This window comes from Rattus norvegicus, chromosome 16 (genome assembly GCF_021556685.1).
Source record: "Rattus norvegicus strain SHRSP/BbbUtx chromosome 16, alternate assembly SHRSP_T2T, whole genome shotgun sequence".
Classification (NCBI taxonomy): domain Eukaryota; kingdom Metazoa; phylum Chordata; class Mammalia; order Rodentia; family Muridae; genus Rattus; species Rattus norvegicus.
This window is the reverse complement of record NC_141549.1, coordinates 8,435,303-8,451,161: the sequence shown is the minus strand read 5'-3', so window position 1 is coordinate 8,451,161 and position 15,859 is coordinate 8,435,303. Positions and strand designations below refer to the sequence as shown.

The following is a 15,859-nucleotide window of genomic DNA, read 5'->3' as shown; positions in this document are numbered from 1 at the left end:
GCGTGGACGTTGTTCCCAGTTGCCCTAGAAGCTCTCCCGGCTTACAGAGCACTGTTAATGGACAGACCCATCCACTGTGCAACGATCTTGCAAGACTTTTACTGTATTCCTTCAAAATATAATCACAGTTCATGGACAGTGGCCAAGCGCTGCCTCACTCCCTTTCTGCGGCAACTTGTGAAACGACACTTGTCTTCTAGGCACGCTTCTTCCTCGTGGGCTGAGAGATGACCGCTTGTATATCTTGCCCCTCTAGGTTAAAGGAGCAGGTGTTTCTGAGCCTGGGGCCCGACTGGTTCCTGCTGCTCCTACAGGGTCACCTGCATCCCAGCACCACCACACTGGCGTTGAAGCTGCTGCTGTATTTTCTGTCAAGCCCTTCCCTCTGTGGGCGATTTAGAGATGGCCTGTCTGCAGGATGCTGGGTAGAGAGCTGCCTGGAGGGGGTGGACATTATGATGGGTGAGTGTGTGGCTGTCCCCAAGAAACCGTTACTCTTTCGTCCTGGGTGTGAGTGAAAGTCAAGCCCTACTCACACCCTGCCCACTTGGGATCTTGGTAACCCTGTCCTCCAGGTCTGCACCCAGAGCAGCCCTTGTCTCCTTAGATTCCCTTTGCTGAATCCCAGTGCCTCACGCTCATTAGCTTCTGTGGGCCACCTTCCAGCCCTCAACTCTCCTTGTCTGTTTACACACTGGGCCCCTTGTACATTGATTCTTCTTCTCCTTGGAAGCCTCTTCTAGTGGACGTAAATTCATCTTTCATGTCCCAGCTCAATGCTACTTTCCCTAGGACAAGAGGCAGGGGGCGGTGGTGGGGGAGAGCTGAATTGGGAGATTGAGCAACATCTCTCTGCTCCTATATGGCATCTCTCTAATGCCCATCACGATTCATAAGCACATGTTGATTTGTGTGAATAGCCTTATGTCTGCCCTTCCCACTATATTGTGTGCTTCCTGTGGGCCTGGAATCTGTACTTCTCTTTAAGTGTGCTAGATCCTCTGTCCAATGCAGGATTGCCTTGGTGCTTTCTGCATGGTTGGCATTTAGTATCTGTTTTTGATGAATGAATGAATAAATATAGGAATGAGTGAATGAATGGATAGATGAATGGGTAGATGGATCAATGAATGGATGAGCACGTTCAGAACTGGCCAGGAATGATCGCAGGGAACTTTCATGTGCTCTTGTATATGAAACACGTTTCGTCCAGTTTCTGTGGTATGGTCAGCATCTTGGCTTGGCATCAGTAACTCTTCTTACCTGGCTTTTGTGCCTTTTGTACCTAACAGACAACCTGAAGAACCACCCTGCAGTGCCTGACCAGAGCCCCTGCCTGCTTCCCGGGTTCCGGGTCTTGAATGACTTTCTGGGCTACCATGTTCTCATTCCGGAAGTCTACCTCATCGTGTCTGCCTTCTTCCTCCAGATGCCACTTACAGAGTTGACCGACGGGCCCAGAGTATGTTCAGGGTGCACCCCTGGGGAGGAGAGGCGCACTTTGCTTTCTAATTCCATATGATTATAGCTGTTCCCTAAGATTCTCTATCCCTCCGCTCCAACCAGAACCATGTCTGACCTGCTTCATTCCCTTACACCCTGTACCCCAGCTGGCTTCTAAATCCCTCCTATTAGCACTAATGACTTCCTTAACTCCTGCCCGCTCTTTTAGAATATCTGATGAGGTCAATCGAATCTATATCTTTCTGGTTAGTGATATCACAGCATGCTAAGGCTGGCTTCGCCCCAGTGCTGCACCTTAGGCCTCAGCACTGCTCATCAAGGGTGATTCCCAATCCATTGTCACCAAGAGAGAATTTTCTTTAATTCCGAGTGTCTCTTTCCCTTTAGTTTCCCGATTCTCACTGACCCTTCCTTTGCAGACCACAGGCAGGTCCAACCACGTCCCTGAGACCAGGAGCTGCTCCTTAATTAATACTTTTGGCCTACCCCTGCCCCATTTCTCACTCTTATGAACTTCTTTGCTAAATCTCCCCCCACAGAAGAGCCCACAGTCACCTCCCACCTGTCACTGTCCCCCCAACTCTTACACTTGCTTCAAGACTTCCTGGGCTTTTATGCCTACCAAGTCAGATGCAGATCCCAGCTAGCTTCAGGACTCCTTCAGTTTGATTACTTGACTAGCCTTTCTAGCTGGCTTCACCTTACCGGATCTTCCTACTGTAACTTCTGAGTTATGCCCACGAGAAGACAGCTGCTGTGTGCTGGCCTGTCATGTGTCTCATGTGCCCCTATTCCTTTCTCTCACCATCACCTGCTACTTCCTGCTCACAGCCCTAGATAATTTCCTCCACTGGGCCTCATTTTACCTCACATAGCATTGGCACCTGCAGGTGGCCACCTCTTCAAACACTGAGCAAATGGGAGACAGACCTGACCCTTGACTCATCTTCCCAGGTACCAGCAGAACTGGAAATAATTTCTTAGCGTTTAGTTGAGTTGTTTTTAATGGAGCTAGGATAGAAAAAAAGAAGCATGGCTAAAACATTCAGCCCACTGCATACTCTCATGTTTTATGGATTTGCCAAACATTCCGATAGACGCAAGTAGTATGTAGATCGCTTCAGCCCAAGGTTCTGACTATGCTGTGTTAAGTTCAGTGAGAGTTGGCGTTTTTATTTCTCACTGTGTGATGGGTAAACAAACATCTAAGAGTCTAAGACCTGTGAGAAACACTTTACATATTCCATTTTACTTGATATTTAAACAATCCCGTGGGAGTAGACAATGTGAGTTTCTGTTTCATAGAGAAGGAAATTGAACCACCAAGAGGCTCAATGGCGTGCCGAGTAGCAGCTCTGAGCTATTAAAAGGGCAGTGTCAGGCCTCCTGGTTCTACACACAACTCCTCTGCCCTTTCCCTGCACCTTGGAATCCTTCCTGTGTCCTTTAAATTCATTGTCCACACCCACCGAACTAGGTTGGGACATTGAATACCATTGAGATTAGAGCCCAGTGCCTTGTGCATGCCAGACAAACGCTGCTCCCCTGCTCTACCCAAAGAACTCCGTGTGCTTCTAATGCATGTGGGGCTGGAAGGTTTCATAAGGGCCAATGACCCATTCGGTTTCTGTCCTCTTGTTTTTCCTACTGGAGAACCCTGGGAAATGTGAAACACCTTGAAAGCTAGCCTCTGTGGGCAGATCTCCTTATGGTTCTTCTTTTTCCATAAGGAGAGCTTGGATTTGATGATTCAGTGGCTTCTCCAGAAACATTACCAGCAAGAAGTCCTCCAGGCCGGGCTGTGCATAGAAGGCGCCCTGCTTCTCCTGGGGATGCTAAAAGCCATCATGAGCCAGGTGAGACCTGTTACCCATACAGTACACCAGAAGGTTCCAATGGGAAGGAGTTTGGAAGGGTCAGCTTGTTTCCTAGTAAAGTTCTCATATCCATCCATTCTCTGTTATATAGAAAAATGCCCATGACTATGTAATTTACAAGGAAGTGAGAGGCTTACGGTTCCGAAGGGTGGGAAGTCCAGGAGCATGGTTCCAGCATCTGCCTGGCATGGGTGAGAGCCTGCTGCTGTCTCATAGTGTGGTGAAGGGGACCCCACGATGACATTGAGCAGCTGTGCTACCTTGGGTCTCTATGTCCCTTCTTATAAGACACAAATGCCACCACGGGGGACCTGAAGGTTCCCAAGGAGATTTGTGCACTGTCACCATGAGACATCTACTTCCTACTTCTTTGGTTGTGTTGGTTTTTTGGTATTTGGTTTTCCTTTTGGTATTGGGGACATTTCCGAGGAGACAAAGATGGCTATCTTTTTAAGAGGTTCATCCACATCAGGACCGATGGCCTTGCCCAAGAGATACTTGTGAGGTAGATACCTGTCTCAGAAAAAATGGGTAGCCTGGTACAGAGCCATTTGGTGCAAGAGCTGCTTGATTTTGATGTCCAAGGCCCATGAGGAGTGGGCAGAAGGGATTAAGTTAAACATCGTGGCAGCCATAACAGGTGAAGGTATTTGGTCTGGGAACAGGTCAGCAGGGGTAAGAGGTTGAGAAAGTCAATTTCATTCTGCAGATCCAAGCCTAATGGGAGCCTTGCTTCCACAAGGAAATGCTGTTGTCTTCTCACGTGCAAAAAAATAGAAGCCCAAACCTAATCGCCTGACACCCCACCCCAGCTTCTGGTACAGCCACTGTGAGCTAAAGTGGGGATAACCAGCAGGCACTTTAGGAAACCATACCCTGTCCTTATAGACGATGTTGTCTCAAAAACAGTTTTTCTTTTATTTCCCCATTATTTTTGTGGACTTATATTTTCTATGTCAATAAAGTAGAAAAAAGTAAGACTCGTGTATATATGAGATCAGCATACCTGTAATAGACACATCTGGTGTTGCTTGGTTCATTCATTTTTACAAAGCATCTGCAGTGCACGTCTTTGCTCTCTAGCTTGGTGACCCCTTGGGTGCAAAGTCTGTGGTGTGCATTGGCATTTAAAGCACACCGCCTGGCACTTTTGTCTGAAAGCACTTCTCAGAAACATTTTAGTAGACTTTAAATACACCCCCCCCCCAGCCATGCACTCACACCCACCGTCTGCTGGGCGCCTTAGCACTCGTAGACATGCTCAGCCCATTCTCAGAACCTCAGCAACATGGCAACACAGAAAACGGTCCCACAGATGAGTTCTTTACCGTTAGATCAAACCCACATTGTTTTAGCTTTTACCGGTCTCTCCTCGCCTGCATGCAGATGTAGCTGTGTTGCGAAGGCACAGACCCTGCTTTTTGATTTTACTTAAACAATCATTTACTTTAATAGGTGTTTATGTGTGCATGTGCGTGCTGTGTCCTGGCCGTGTTAAGTGATCACGTGTCTGGGTCTTTCAATCAGTTTCACGTGATAAGACTCCATCAACAGGATTTTTTGCATTCTTGTAAAGATCTCCTTCAATTCTTGAATTCCTACTTTCAGTACACTTCCATGCTCTGTTAACAAATTTCTGTTTATTATGTTTATATGAACATTTATAAAGGCTATTGGGCTGGGATTGCTTTCCACTGTATTATCATGAGGTTTGATATTGGTATCGTGCTAGTTTTAAAATAAAACACAGGTCCTCCTTTATATTAAAAAGAACAGGGGTTGGGGATTTGGCTCAGTGGTAGAGCGCTTGCCTAGCAAGCGCAAGGCCCTGGGTTCGGTCCCCAGCTCCGGGAAAAAAAAAAAGAATGAAAAAAAAAAAAAAGAATGTTAAATTTACTAATTCTTATATTATTTAAATGCAAGTTTCCTGGGCCCAGGTTTTCTCCATGAATCTTGACCTCAGAAAACAGAGAAGAACCTGAAATTCTGCAGTACCCTTTGGGCACTCAATGACTCAAGACTTTCTGTTTTTGTCCCAGGCTTGTACAGTTTCCAACACCATTGACAGGGCAACGCTAACACATGGGCCCCTGAGGGACATGACAGCTCCAAGTGACAGCAGGGGTCTTCTAACTCGTGTTCTGGGCGACAGTTTCCACCTTCTCACTTTCAGCTTTGAGATTCCTGCTTTCTTTCCCCCCAGTTTTTCTATTTTTTTAAAGAACCTGAAGGCTGGTGGATTTATTTTAAGAATGCTATCTTGGATATATTGATGAGTATCCTGACTTATTTATGTCACTTTCTAAGACTGTAATACTTGGCATCTTTCAATTTTGTTATTTCCTAGAATTTCTATAGTTACATTTTTAAAGATCTCTTGGTTCATACTCTCAATGTCCCTGTGGCTGAGCGTTTATATGTACATATATGTGTGCACATATGTATATGTAAATATATATTTATTTACATTCTTCATTTTAAAAAATGTATTCATTCTACCAGAGGGCTAATATGCAGTTAATTTTTGGGATATCTAAGATGTATATTTTCTGTTGACAGTATAAGAAGCCTGCTGTCTACCTAACCAATATGTTATCAATTAAAGCAAAAGATGACATGTAAGCTCATTTAAAACTTAAAATTGTAAAATATTCAGAGGACTCAATAATGGATCCAGTGAATGAACATACCTGTTATGAAGGTGCCAATTTCAGCAGATAAGAGTCTACACATGATAAACTTGTAGAGGGACGAGAGTGACAGTCTGGAATTTAATCATAAGGATAACTGTAATTTCTACCTACGAGTCCCTTGGAATAGGCTGAGTGTTGATTCTGTGTGTTGGTGTGGCTACGCAGGGAAAGAGCCTAAGATTCAGGCTGGTTAATTCGAAGTTCCAGGCATCTATTCAGAATAGCAAGACTTGAGGCTGGGGCACATGTCAACCTCTGAACGGGCAGCTGAGTATGTTTCTCAAGGGAACTGGGTGGAGGAGGCTCAGTCGTGTAGCCTGGATCAGAGGGGAAGAGAGCAGAGCGTGTGAGGAAACTCAAGCTCAGACATGGCACTAGGGATCAGCTCAGCTCAGCACAGCACACACAGCACACACAGCACAGCACAGCACAGCACAGCACAGCACAGCACAGCACACACAGCACATTACAGGCTCCTGGAGGCCCCAGTGTGAGTCAGGGTGGAGTCTCTAGTGGGGAAGTTGCTCTGGGGAAGGCTGGGCTGAGTACTGACAGGCACACTCTTCCCTGAGCCCAGTATGCCAAGTCCACTAGCTCAGGGATGGTGTGAGGACACAGCACACTCTAACAGATCTCCCAGGCTCACTCTCCTTGACTTTCACACGCTGGGTAGTCTTTGGTGAACCTCTCTAGACCTCTGTGTTTCCAACTGCAAAACAGGTAAATGTAGAACCCATTCCCTAAGGTTTGGGGTGAGGGAAGGATTAGATGTGAAACTCTTAGAAATGTCTGCATCTGTTTGTGACCCACTCCTGCCATCGCCCAGCTGTCTCAGGTAATTGCCAGAAGCATGTTACATCAAATTTATGGAAGATATCCCCGTATATTCTAGCTCATTGATCTCTCTCTGATACCTTCCCTGTCCCTCTGTCATGCTGCTGCGTGCTGGGCCCCATGCCATGTCTCACAGAGTGTGTCCTCAGCCCCGTGCAGGTTCAGGAGACGGTACCTGGGAGCAGACACTCCCCAGCAGTATTCTTCAGTTCCTCGGCCTGGTGCACCGCTCCTACCCTCAGGATCCAGCATGGAGGAGCCCTGACTTCCTCCAGACCATGGCTATCATCACTTTCTCCGTGGAAACCCAGAAGGTAGGACTGGCTTTGCTCTGAGGCCTCAGGGTGATCAGCAGTGAACACCAGCATCCTTCACGGGTGAAGGACCTCACACCTCCCTGCCTCTCAAAGTTAAAATGCCCGTTGAGCAACTTGACTGAACATGGAATAAACAACACGGGTAATTTCCCTTTTCTTGGCTGAGGTGCAGCTCAAGGGCAGTGTCAGCTCCAGAGTCCACTTTTTGTTTGTTTGTTTATTTATTTAGTTGTTAGAAATCTCAATAATGCAATATTTGATCATAGTTGATGTTCAAACATATATTTGGTGGAATGTATACCACCCCCGTATTAGGAAACCAGAATCCCATGCCAGGGGCCTGTTGCCACCTGTGCCATGGACAGACACTAGATGGTACCCCTGTCTTTCCTTCCACCTTTTCTTCTCAGTAACTTTTCTGTCTTCAGGCCCCTGGAACTTGATCCTGCTCTTTTTCTGGGTAGTAGGTTTGTGAGGGCCAAGCTCAGAGCAGGATGAACCAAGAAGAGAGAGGATGCAGGGACTCACTTAGGTCTAGAAGAGGTCTTGAACCTTGATTGCTGGAAAGTTAGAAGACAGGCTTTGGAAAGAACTGTGAGTTTGAGTCAGAGAACCAGTCCCAGGGGTAGGGTCAGGTGGGTCAGGAGCACCGGGGAACTGAGTGAAAGCAGGAGGTGAGAAATGGGTAGAGGATCAAACACAGGAAGAAGAAATCTGCACTTCAGTTCTCACCCTGGTGGATTAGGAAGCAGACACCCAGGGCAAGCTGTAATGTTTGTTTACAAGTTGTAACATTAGCTAGAAGGGCATATTAAAAGCAAGGCTTATGACCCCTGACTTTCAGGGTTGAGCATGTGCTAAAAAGCTAGTGGAGTGAGTGCAGGGCCCTGAACCAGCCCCTTCCAGAGATGTGTACTGAAGAAAATGCTCATCTCCTGAGCCCCTGGTGTACAGGAGCGAACCTGGTAACTTGTGGCGCTCAAAAGCCCCAGAGAAGACAGTACCAGGAAGAGAACAGAGCCTCAGAAAGAAAAATATCTCTCTGTGTCCCTGGGCTCAGGCCCATCTGGCCAGAGGGTGGCAAGACTGAGAAATGCTACCTTTCCAAGATTTAAAGTGGCACTCCTCCAAACCTGTCTCCCCGCCATTATGATCAGCTTAAAATAGACAGCTGACAAGGTCTGAAGAGAATGGTCAATGCTCTGTATCTATGAGCACTGTGCTTGGGAGTGTTTCCAGTTTCAGATGGAAACACTTTTAGACATTAAACATGTTTTTGTCTGTCCCCAACATGGGCAGATTTTTTTCATTATTATTCCATAAACAATACATTTTAATAGCATTGATGTAGCATTAAGCACTGCCACTCATGTGGAGATGAAAATATCAGGGCAGGGATATTTGGGCCGGATCTATGCAAATATGCTACCATTGTGTATAACAGAGTTGGACATCTGGAGAATTTGGTTATCTTCAGGGGTTCCTAGAATCAATATCCCATGGATGCTAAGGGACCAGCGTATTTAGTTTAAATAAAGAGATAGAATAGAAAGACTAGAAGATGCATGAAAATGAGAAAAAACAGTCACGCAATGGTTTGACCATCTGTATATACTCAAGAACTTGCTAGAAATGGGCAAAAGAGTCAGAAAGACCCAAAGAAGGCCCAGCTGGCTACAGCTGGGAGAGACCCAAATGCAAGCTGGGTCAGGTGACCTGGGCCAAGCAGAGAGGACAGTCCTTCAGGCTGCTCTTACCATCCCCAATGGGTCGGGAACCAGGCTCCCAAAATCTGTGGCCGGGCACTGTGACCCTGGTGCTACTTCAGCCTGTGTCTGAGCCACGTTTGGCACTTGCTGAATTGGGGCATTTTAGCCAAGTGCACTCTGGCCCGAGGTGCTTCCTCCACAGCCACCTGTCACTTCTGTGGGAGGGAAATAGAGGAGAAAGTCTGTCCTCCACGGTCATCTTTGGCAACCACACAGGCCCCATCTTAGGGCTTCTGCTCCAGTTTTGAAGTACCTTCTTCCTTCCTTGCCTCAACCAAGTCAGCCCTGCCAGGTCTTTGTTGAACAGACAATGGGACAGAACTCCTCTTGCAGGTGGCCAGTGGCCAAAAGCCTTCCACTTGCTGTGAATTTATATGGCATCTTTCCAGTCAAGGCCGCAAGGAGCTAATTAATGCAGTCACCGCCTCCCTAGGTGCCATTAAATTCATTTTATGGCTTAATTAAGAATGGCTGCATTAATTTTATGAATGAGCAAAGGGAGGTGCCAACAGATGAAGACACATGAAAAGTTCACGGGGCGGGAGTCAAGAGCCCCCGGCCATGTGTCCTTGGGCCTATCATTTGGCCTCTTGGCATCTCCACGTTGTCCTGGACTTTCTAGGGAATGAGCCCTGTCTGCTTTATTTATTTTTATTTTTTGCAAATCCCCAGTGAGAACCTAAGTGCCAGGTGGCTTTGGAGATCTGGGAGAGATTTCCAGCTCTACTTCAGTGTCCTCCTCATCCAAGGATGCTGTCTGTCAGCATTAGTAGTTCCGGGACAGGCAGAACACTGGGGACTTAGAGTTGAGTCCCAGAATCAGACTTTGACATGCCCAGTATGACTTTCTAGACCTCCCTGCTGGTCTCTGACTCTGTGGCTCTCCAAGTGCCTCTCAGACAGATATGGCCACCTTACACGTTTGACCCGGGCCAATCTCCTGGCTCTGCAGAACAGGTTTCCATGCAGGAATTGGGTGGCTTTGATGAGGATCTTGCCTACAGTGACAGGTGAGCAAAGGCTTCCAAGCAGAGTCAACTACACTGCCCTGTCACTTCTCCTAGGAGGCCACGTCTGAGTCCTCTAGAAACACCAGTCGTCCTGGGTCCTCTGCTGAAGCCAGCCATTCTGCTGAGGGGTTCCAAGCTTCTTTCAAGCCACATCCAGCTCAGAGGCAGCTGAGAGAGTTCATGCAAGTTCTCCTGAGGGAGCTGCTCTTTGGAGTGTCCAGCCCCAAGCAGTGGCTGCCCTTGGAGGTCCTTCTGGAGGTAGGTTAATAGGGGATGTTGGTAGACTGTGTGCAGTGGGAGGAGACTGGTCTTTAAGGGTAGCTCACCCCAGACCTAAGATACCAGCTACTATTGGGAGTTTGACTGTTAGGACTGCAGTGACTTGGTGTGGGGCCTGTGAACCCCAGCAGACCAAGGTGGACCAACAGATGAGTAGATGGGAGCTCCTTAGAATCAGAGCCTGAGGCAAGGATTTTGTGGTAGTGATTTGTAAGTAGGTGTTCAGGAGAAGGGGAAGAGAAGCAGACTTCTGAGGCAGAAGCTTGTTCATAGGTGGTCTTAGCTCTACTCTCTAAGGGCAGAGTGTCCTAGAGTCAATTTTTCAATGCAATAACTGCCAGGTGGCCATTGACTGTGGACTCCTCTGACTTGCTTCTTCACTCTGAGAGACAGCTTTATCTCCTGGGTGAGGTGGCTGGGTCATCAGGGGACAATGCCTCAGAGGAAGGCAGTCATGGCTGGTCAGCAGCCCATACTCACTAGTCAACCAAGGAGAATGTGGTCACTCAGGGGACACGGTGGCTCAATGGCTGGTGTCTCAGTCCTGGGCCATGTTTTCAGGCTTCTCCAGATGGTGCCACCAGCCAGCAGAAGCGAGACTTCCAATCCGAGGTCCTACTTTCCACCATGGACATATTCCACGTCCCAAGTGGGAGTGGCACGCCGACCCTAAGAGGTGAGTGAGCGTGTTCTGTGCTCTTCTCTGTTCCTAGCGTTGGGCAGCTCACTGGGACATCAGGATCCCCAGGTTGAGTGTTACCATTCCCTAGCACGTCCGCCTCTGTATCCATCTTCAGTGAGAGTCTGTTGACCTCTGTTGACACAGGTCGGGGCAGGGGAATGGTTGCTATTTTCCATGAGACCTGTCATAGTTGTGCTATTCTGAGGTAGAAACTCCTCCTGTCTTCTGGGTTCAGATCAGTCTCCTGTGACTTCGTCAGAAACCTGACTCAGGCTTCGGCAATGTGAGCTAATTAAGCCTAACACACTCTGAACCTTCTTGCCCATGCTAACGTCAGGCTCACTGCCCAGTAAGCATTTCTTGAACTAAAGGCCCTGGATAAAGATGAAGCATCCTGCAAGGCCACGTCCCACCAGTGTTTTCTGAGCTACACGAATCCCATTCGACACAGTTTGCCTCTAGGATTTTCCCCTGCCACACGGCTTGTGCCTTTCTCTTGATATCTGGCACAGAGAAGAGTAGGGAGCTGTATAGGAAGAATGCTGGCATGGCAACCCAGTGTTCACCTTGTCTCTGTCTCTGGATGGCAGTATGACTGGTTTGCTGACCTTGACTGTGCTTGGGACAGTCTTGGCTAACTCAGGATGGGTCTAGGAATCATCCGAGATCTCCACACACTGAGGTGAACACTCTGCCTGCTGTGTAAATGAGTCTGGCTATTTGCTTTACATCATGGCTCTCTCTGAAATTGTCCTAGTGTGCCTTCTACTCTGCGATAACGGTCTATGGTCAAAAGCAACTTGGGAAGACAGGGTCTGTTTGGCTTATACATCCTGATGCAGTCCATTACTAAGGAGAGTCAGGCAGGAATGTGGAAAGAGAATATGGAGGGCAGATGCTTACTGGCTTGCTCCCCATGGATTTCTCAGTTTGCTTGCTTTCTTATACTACTCAGGACCATCTCCCCAAGGCTCCTGCTACTCTCAGGGGGTTGGGCACTCTCACATCAATCATTAATCAAGAAAATGGCTCATTGGCTTACAGGTCAATCTCATGGAGGCAATTCCACGATTGATGTTCTTTTGGTCCAAGATGACTCTAGCTTGTGTCAAGTTGTCTAAAAACTAGCATACACACCAGTCCAGCATGACAGCATGCCCTTGGGTCCCCTTCTCATTGGCCTTGAACATTCAACTCTCCTGTTTTCCTGTCAAAAAAACCCCAAGAGGAAACACCCTCTTGGTTGACTTCTCATCCCCTGATTTATATCACTAGCTGACTTAATTTTGCTTTGAATAAACAACTGTTCTCTGTGTACCTACTAGAGATTCCATCTTCAGAACACTGGGGGGCATAGGTGACTAGGACATGGATACCACCAAGGATTTGTATGCTGTGGGGTGGAGAAACCCATTGGACACTAACTTCAGTCTGTTTCCTTACCTCACCCAGGCAGTAAGGAGCCTCAGTCAAATGCAGAAGCTGGTACTGTGCCTTCCCTTGCAAGCGTTTCCTACTTTACCCAGAAGCTCGTTGAGAAGCTGCACAGTGGGATGTTCTCCGCAGATCCAAAGCACATCCTCCTCTTCATCACAGAGCACATCATATCGGTAAGAAGCTGCATCACCAGGGTGGTAAGAAGCATCTTCTGGATGGACTGGGAGTCTTCTGAGCTCAGCTAGGTCTTCTTTCCTGGAGCCGAGATAGAATCCAAGATAGATAGGAGAAAAGGATGCTCTTTAAAGGCCAGGCATGCTTGATCGTCACTGCATACTCCGAAGGTGGTCCCTCATTCCCAGTCCTTTCTCCTGTTTTCTGCAGCCCATGCCCACAGCCCTTAACTGTAGTTTGAGAGGTGCAGATAGGATGGTGATGAAACCATGAACCCTAACTCTCAGCAGTCTATAAGCAAATGGAACTTCAGAGCAGAGAAATACAGCAGTAGCTGCTCTACTCCAAGGGAGCCCAACTAGCAAGCCATCTTGACAGAATAAGAAACTGCCCATTGTTGACCTGTGTCCTTCAGAGGGTGAACGGACTTATGGAGCAACCTGTGCTAAGACCCTATACTCTGGCCCTCTGCAACCTCCCTGAGTTTTTGATGAACTGAATAAAGTCTATTGATTTAACTCCTTTAGGGGACAAAGGAGAGAAAGGCAGAGTTCAGGTGTTCCAGATGGGCCTGACCTTTGCTGACCAGCTAAACACCTTGACCTCAGCCTGTTCTCCCTAGAGTAAGGTCATCTAATAGTCTACTTTATGATGTCATGCTACTTAACTGAAGTGATGTAGATGTAGACATAGATGTAGATATAGGTGTGTGCATGTGTGTGTCTGTGTGTCTGTGTGTATGTTTATTGGGACTATTCAATTAACATTGTTGTAATTATTAATGATACACCTGTTTTAAAACAGATATGAACAGCATATGCTCATATATTGAATGTCAGCCACCTCACCAGTGTTTCAGAAACCTGTGTTTGCTAAGTCCATGTTCCAAAATATGTCTGTGGTCAGCTCTTAGCTCCTCTGTCTTTATGAGTTTCTTCTTTAATTCTGCAAATTGCCTTTATCAACCCTCTCTTCAGTAGAGGCTCAAGAGTGCAGAAACCTGTTGACGGGTCAGCTTATACAACTTAAAAAATACATTCATTCACCATCCCATGCATTTTTTCAAAGTACTCCCAACTGTCCTTTCTTATTCCCTCCCCCTTCCTACTGAATGTCTCCCTCTTTCCAAGGTCTCCCTCCCCTCAGTTCATGTCCTTTTTGTGGCCTACTTCATTTCATTATAGTTTACTTGAGTGATGTCATGTACCATTGAGGAGTGGAGGAATGTGGCTCCTCCTCTCCCAGCAACCATTAGTTGTCTAGAGTTTCTCTGAGAGAGATGGGAGCATTCCAGACACCCTCGCCATCTCTGATGGAATGTCAGTGGGTCCTGCCTTGTACAGGTCACATGCTGGTGGCCACAGCTGCTTTAAATTCCAGATGTAACCTCCATATCATTACCAAAAGACATTCCACAGAACTTCCCCCCATCCTCAGTTCTTAGTCTTTCTTTCCCTTCTTGTGTGCTGTTCTCTGAGCCTTTTTGGAGGAGGTGACAGGTACTGTTTAGGGCTGAGTCTCCTCATACTGACCAGTTGTGAGTCTCCCTGCATTAAGAGTTGCCTACTCTACACAGAAGCATCTATGACTGTGAAACTTCTTGGTAACATTGTTTACATGGTAAACTGTGTCAGTGTGTCAAATTGCAAACTGTTCATGAGTACGCGTCTCTTTTTGGTGGTACAGGTCATTGAGAACCCATCTTCCCAAAAGGACACTGTCATGAGTGCGTTATATAGCAGTTTGAATAAAGTCATCCTGCACTGCCTCTCCAAGCCCCAGCAGTCCCTGTCTGAGTGCCTTGGCCTCCTCAGCATCCTGGACTTCCTACAGGAACAGTGGGACATCATCTTTGCCACCTACAATTCCAATGTCAACTTCCTCCTGTGCCTCATGCATTGTCTTTTGCTGCTGAATGCCAGGAGGTAAGAACCGAAGCTTTCTTTGCTGTGTTGGTGGTCAGGACAGAAAAGCAAAGCACGGAGGAAAGGATATCTGGGGGAGGTCGATATAAATCAAAGGAGCTGGATAGCTGAACTTGTGTGGGGTGCTTGATAGTTAAGCCATCCCCAAGTCTGTGTGACCAAGCAACAAAAGGCATCAAAAACAATAATTTACCTCCTTTCCACAATTCTAAGATACTTAATTGATTTCAATTTTTTTGAGGCAGAAGATGCAAACATTAAGTGTACACATTGATTTCTTTTTCTATAGCCAGATTTCAGAAACATTAATATTTGATAAATGCAATCTCAGTGTGGGAAAGTGTTCATAATTCAATGTACCACACACCCTAGGAATAATTTTCTTTGGAGAGAACTGCACACAATCTGTATGGGATTCCGAACAGTATCACCAAGCATACTTACCTTAGGGACACTGACGAAGTGCTGTTGAATGAGCACCCCTTCCGGAAGTCCCATTTGAGCTTGTAGTTCTTGACTGTATTGTTTGTGTTCCACATCTCCCCCCATGTATAGAAGAGATTTACTCGTTCTTCTCAGATGCTTGGTGGTGTTGTATATAACTATTAAAAAAGGGTTTTCTTTTACCCCACTAGGTCGGACACTGCAGTGCCCTAAGGTATCTGCTAGATATCTTGGTAGAAACACACATCCCAACTCTGTGGCAGCCCACACAAGGTGGCCAAGTCTGTGGTGGCCCAGTGTCTCTGCCGCCACACACTCTCCCAAAGTCAAATCGCCACAAGAAAGAACACACAACCTAATAACCTCTGGTCCAATCGATAAGATATAATTGTCCACCTAAACACACAAAGCGCTGTACACATCCATCCCTTAAGAACACTCATAACAACTTGTAAAGGTACAGCATGGAATCCTAACATCAGCCTCCATGTTCTCTCTCGGCGGCTGCTCTGTTGCCTTCTCCTCCCTCCTTCCATTCCAGTCCCCTCCTCTTCCCTCACACCTTTCTCCCGCCCATCCTTCCTTCTTGTCCAATGACAGGCCTCGTTCTATCCTGTACCTGCCTTCACCTGCATAATGAAATCATCCCACAGCTTGGGGCCAAATGTCTTTCAAAGTTTGGATTTTTAAGAATTTTGTGAATATTTGTTTATCTATTTATTTATATCTGCATCTTTCTATATATTTCATTTCATTTCATTTCTATATATTTCATATACATATGTATATATATTTCATTTACATATGTGCATATGCATACATATATATATATACTATATATATTAACTATTTTGAAGATGGTGCCCAGAAGTACACATCACATACATTCATTTCAAATATACCTTACATCAGAGACCTGACGACAATTTTGTACACATTTCATACATGTTTGTT

General features: G+C 46.5%; 1 protein-coding gene across 8 annotated transcripts in view; it reads left to right on the top strand.

The window, feature by feature from the left end:
• The window catches only part of Wdfy4 (WDFY family member 4), a 229,565-nt gene that overhangs the window by 96,097 nt on the left and 117,609 nt on the right, over nt 1-15,859 (top strand). For 6 of the 8 annotated variants that reach the window (XM_087588907.1, XM_087588906.1, XM_087588904.1 and 3 more), the window contains 8 exon segments: nt 257-462; nt 1,293-1,462; nt 3,195-3,320; nt 7,018-7,182; nt 10,019-10,222; nt 10,805-10,919; nt 12,378-12,535; nt 14,223-14,461. In XM_087588907.1, the coding sequence (XP_087445033.1) occupies nt 257-462; nt 1,293-1,462; nt 3,195-3,320; nt 7,018-7,182; nt 10,019-10,222; nt 10,805-10,919; nt 12,378-12,535; nt 14,223-14,461 (1,383 nt within the window). 8 annotated transcript variants of the gene reach the window in all.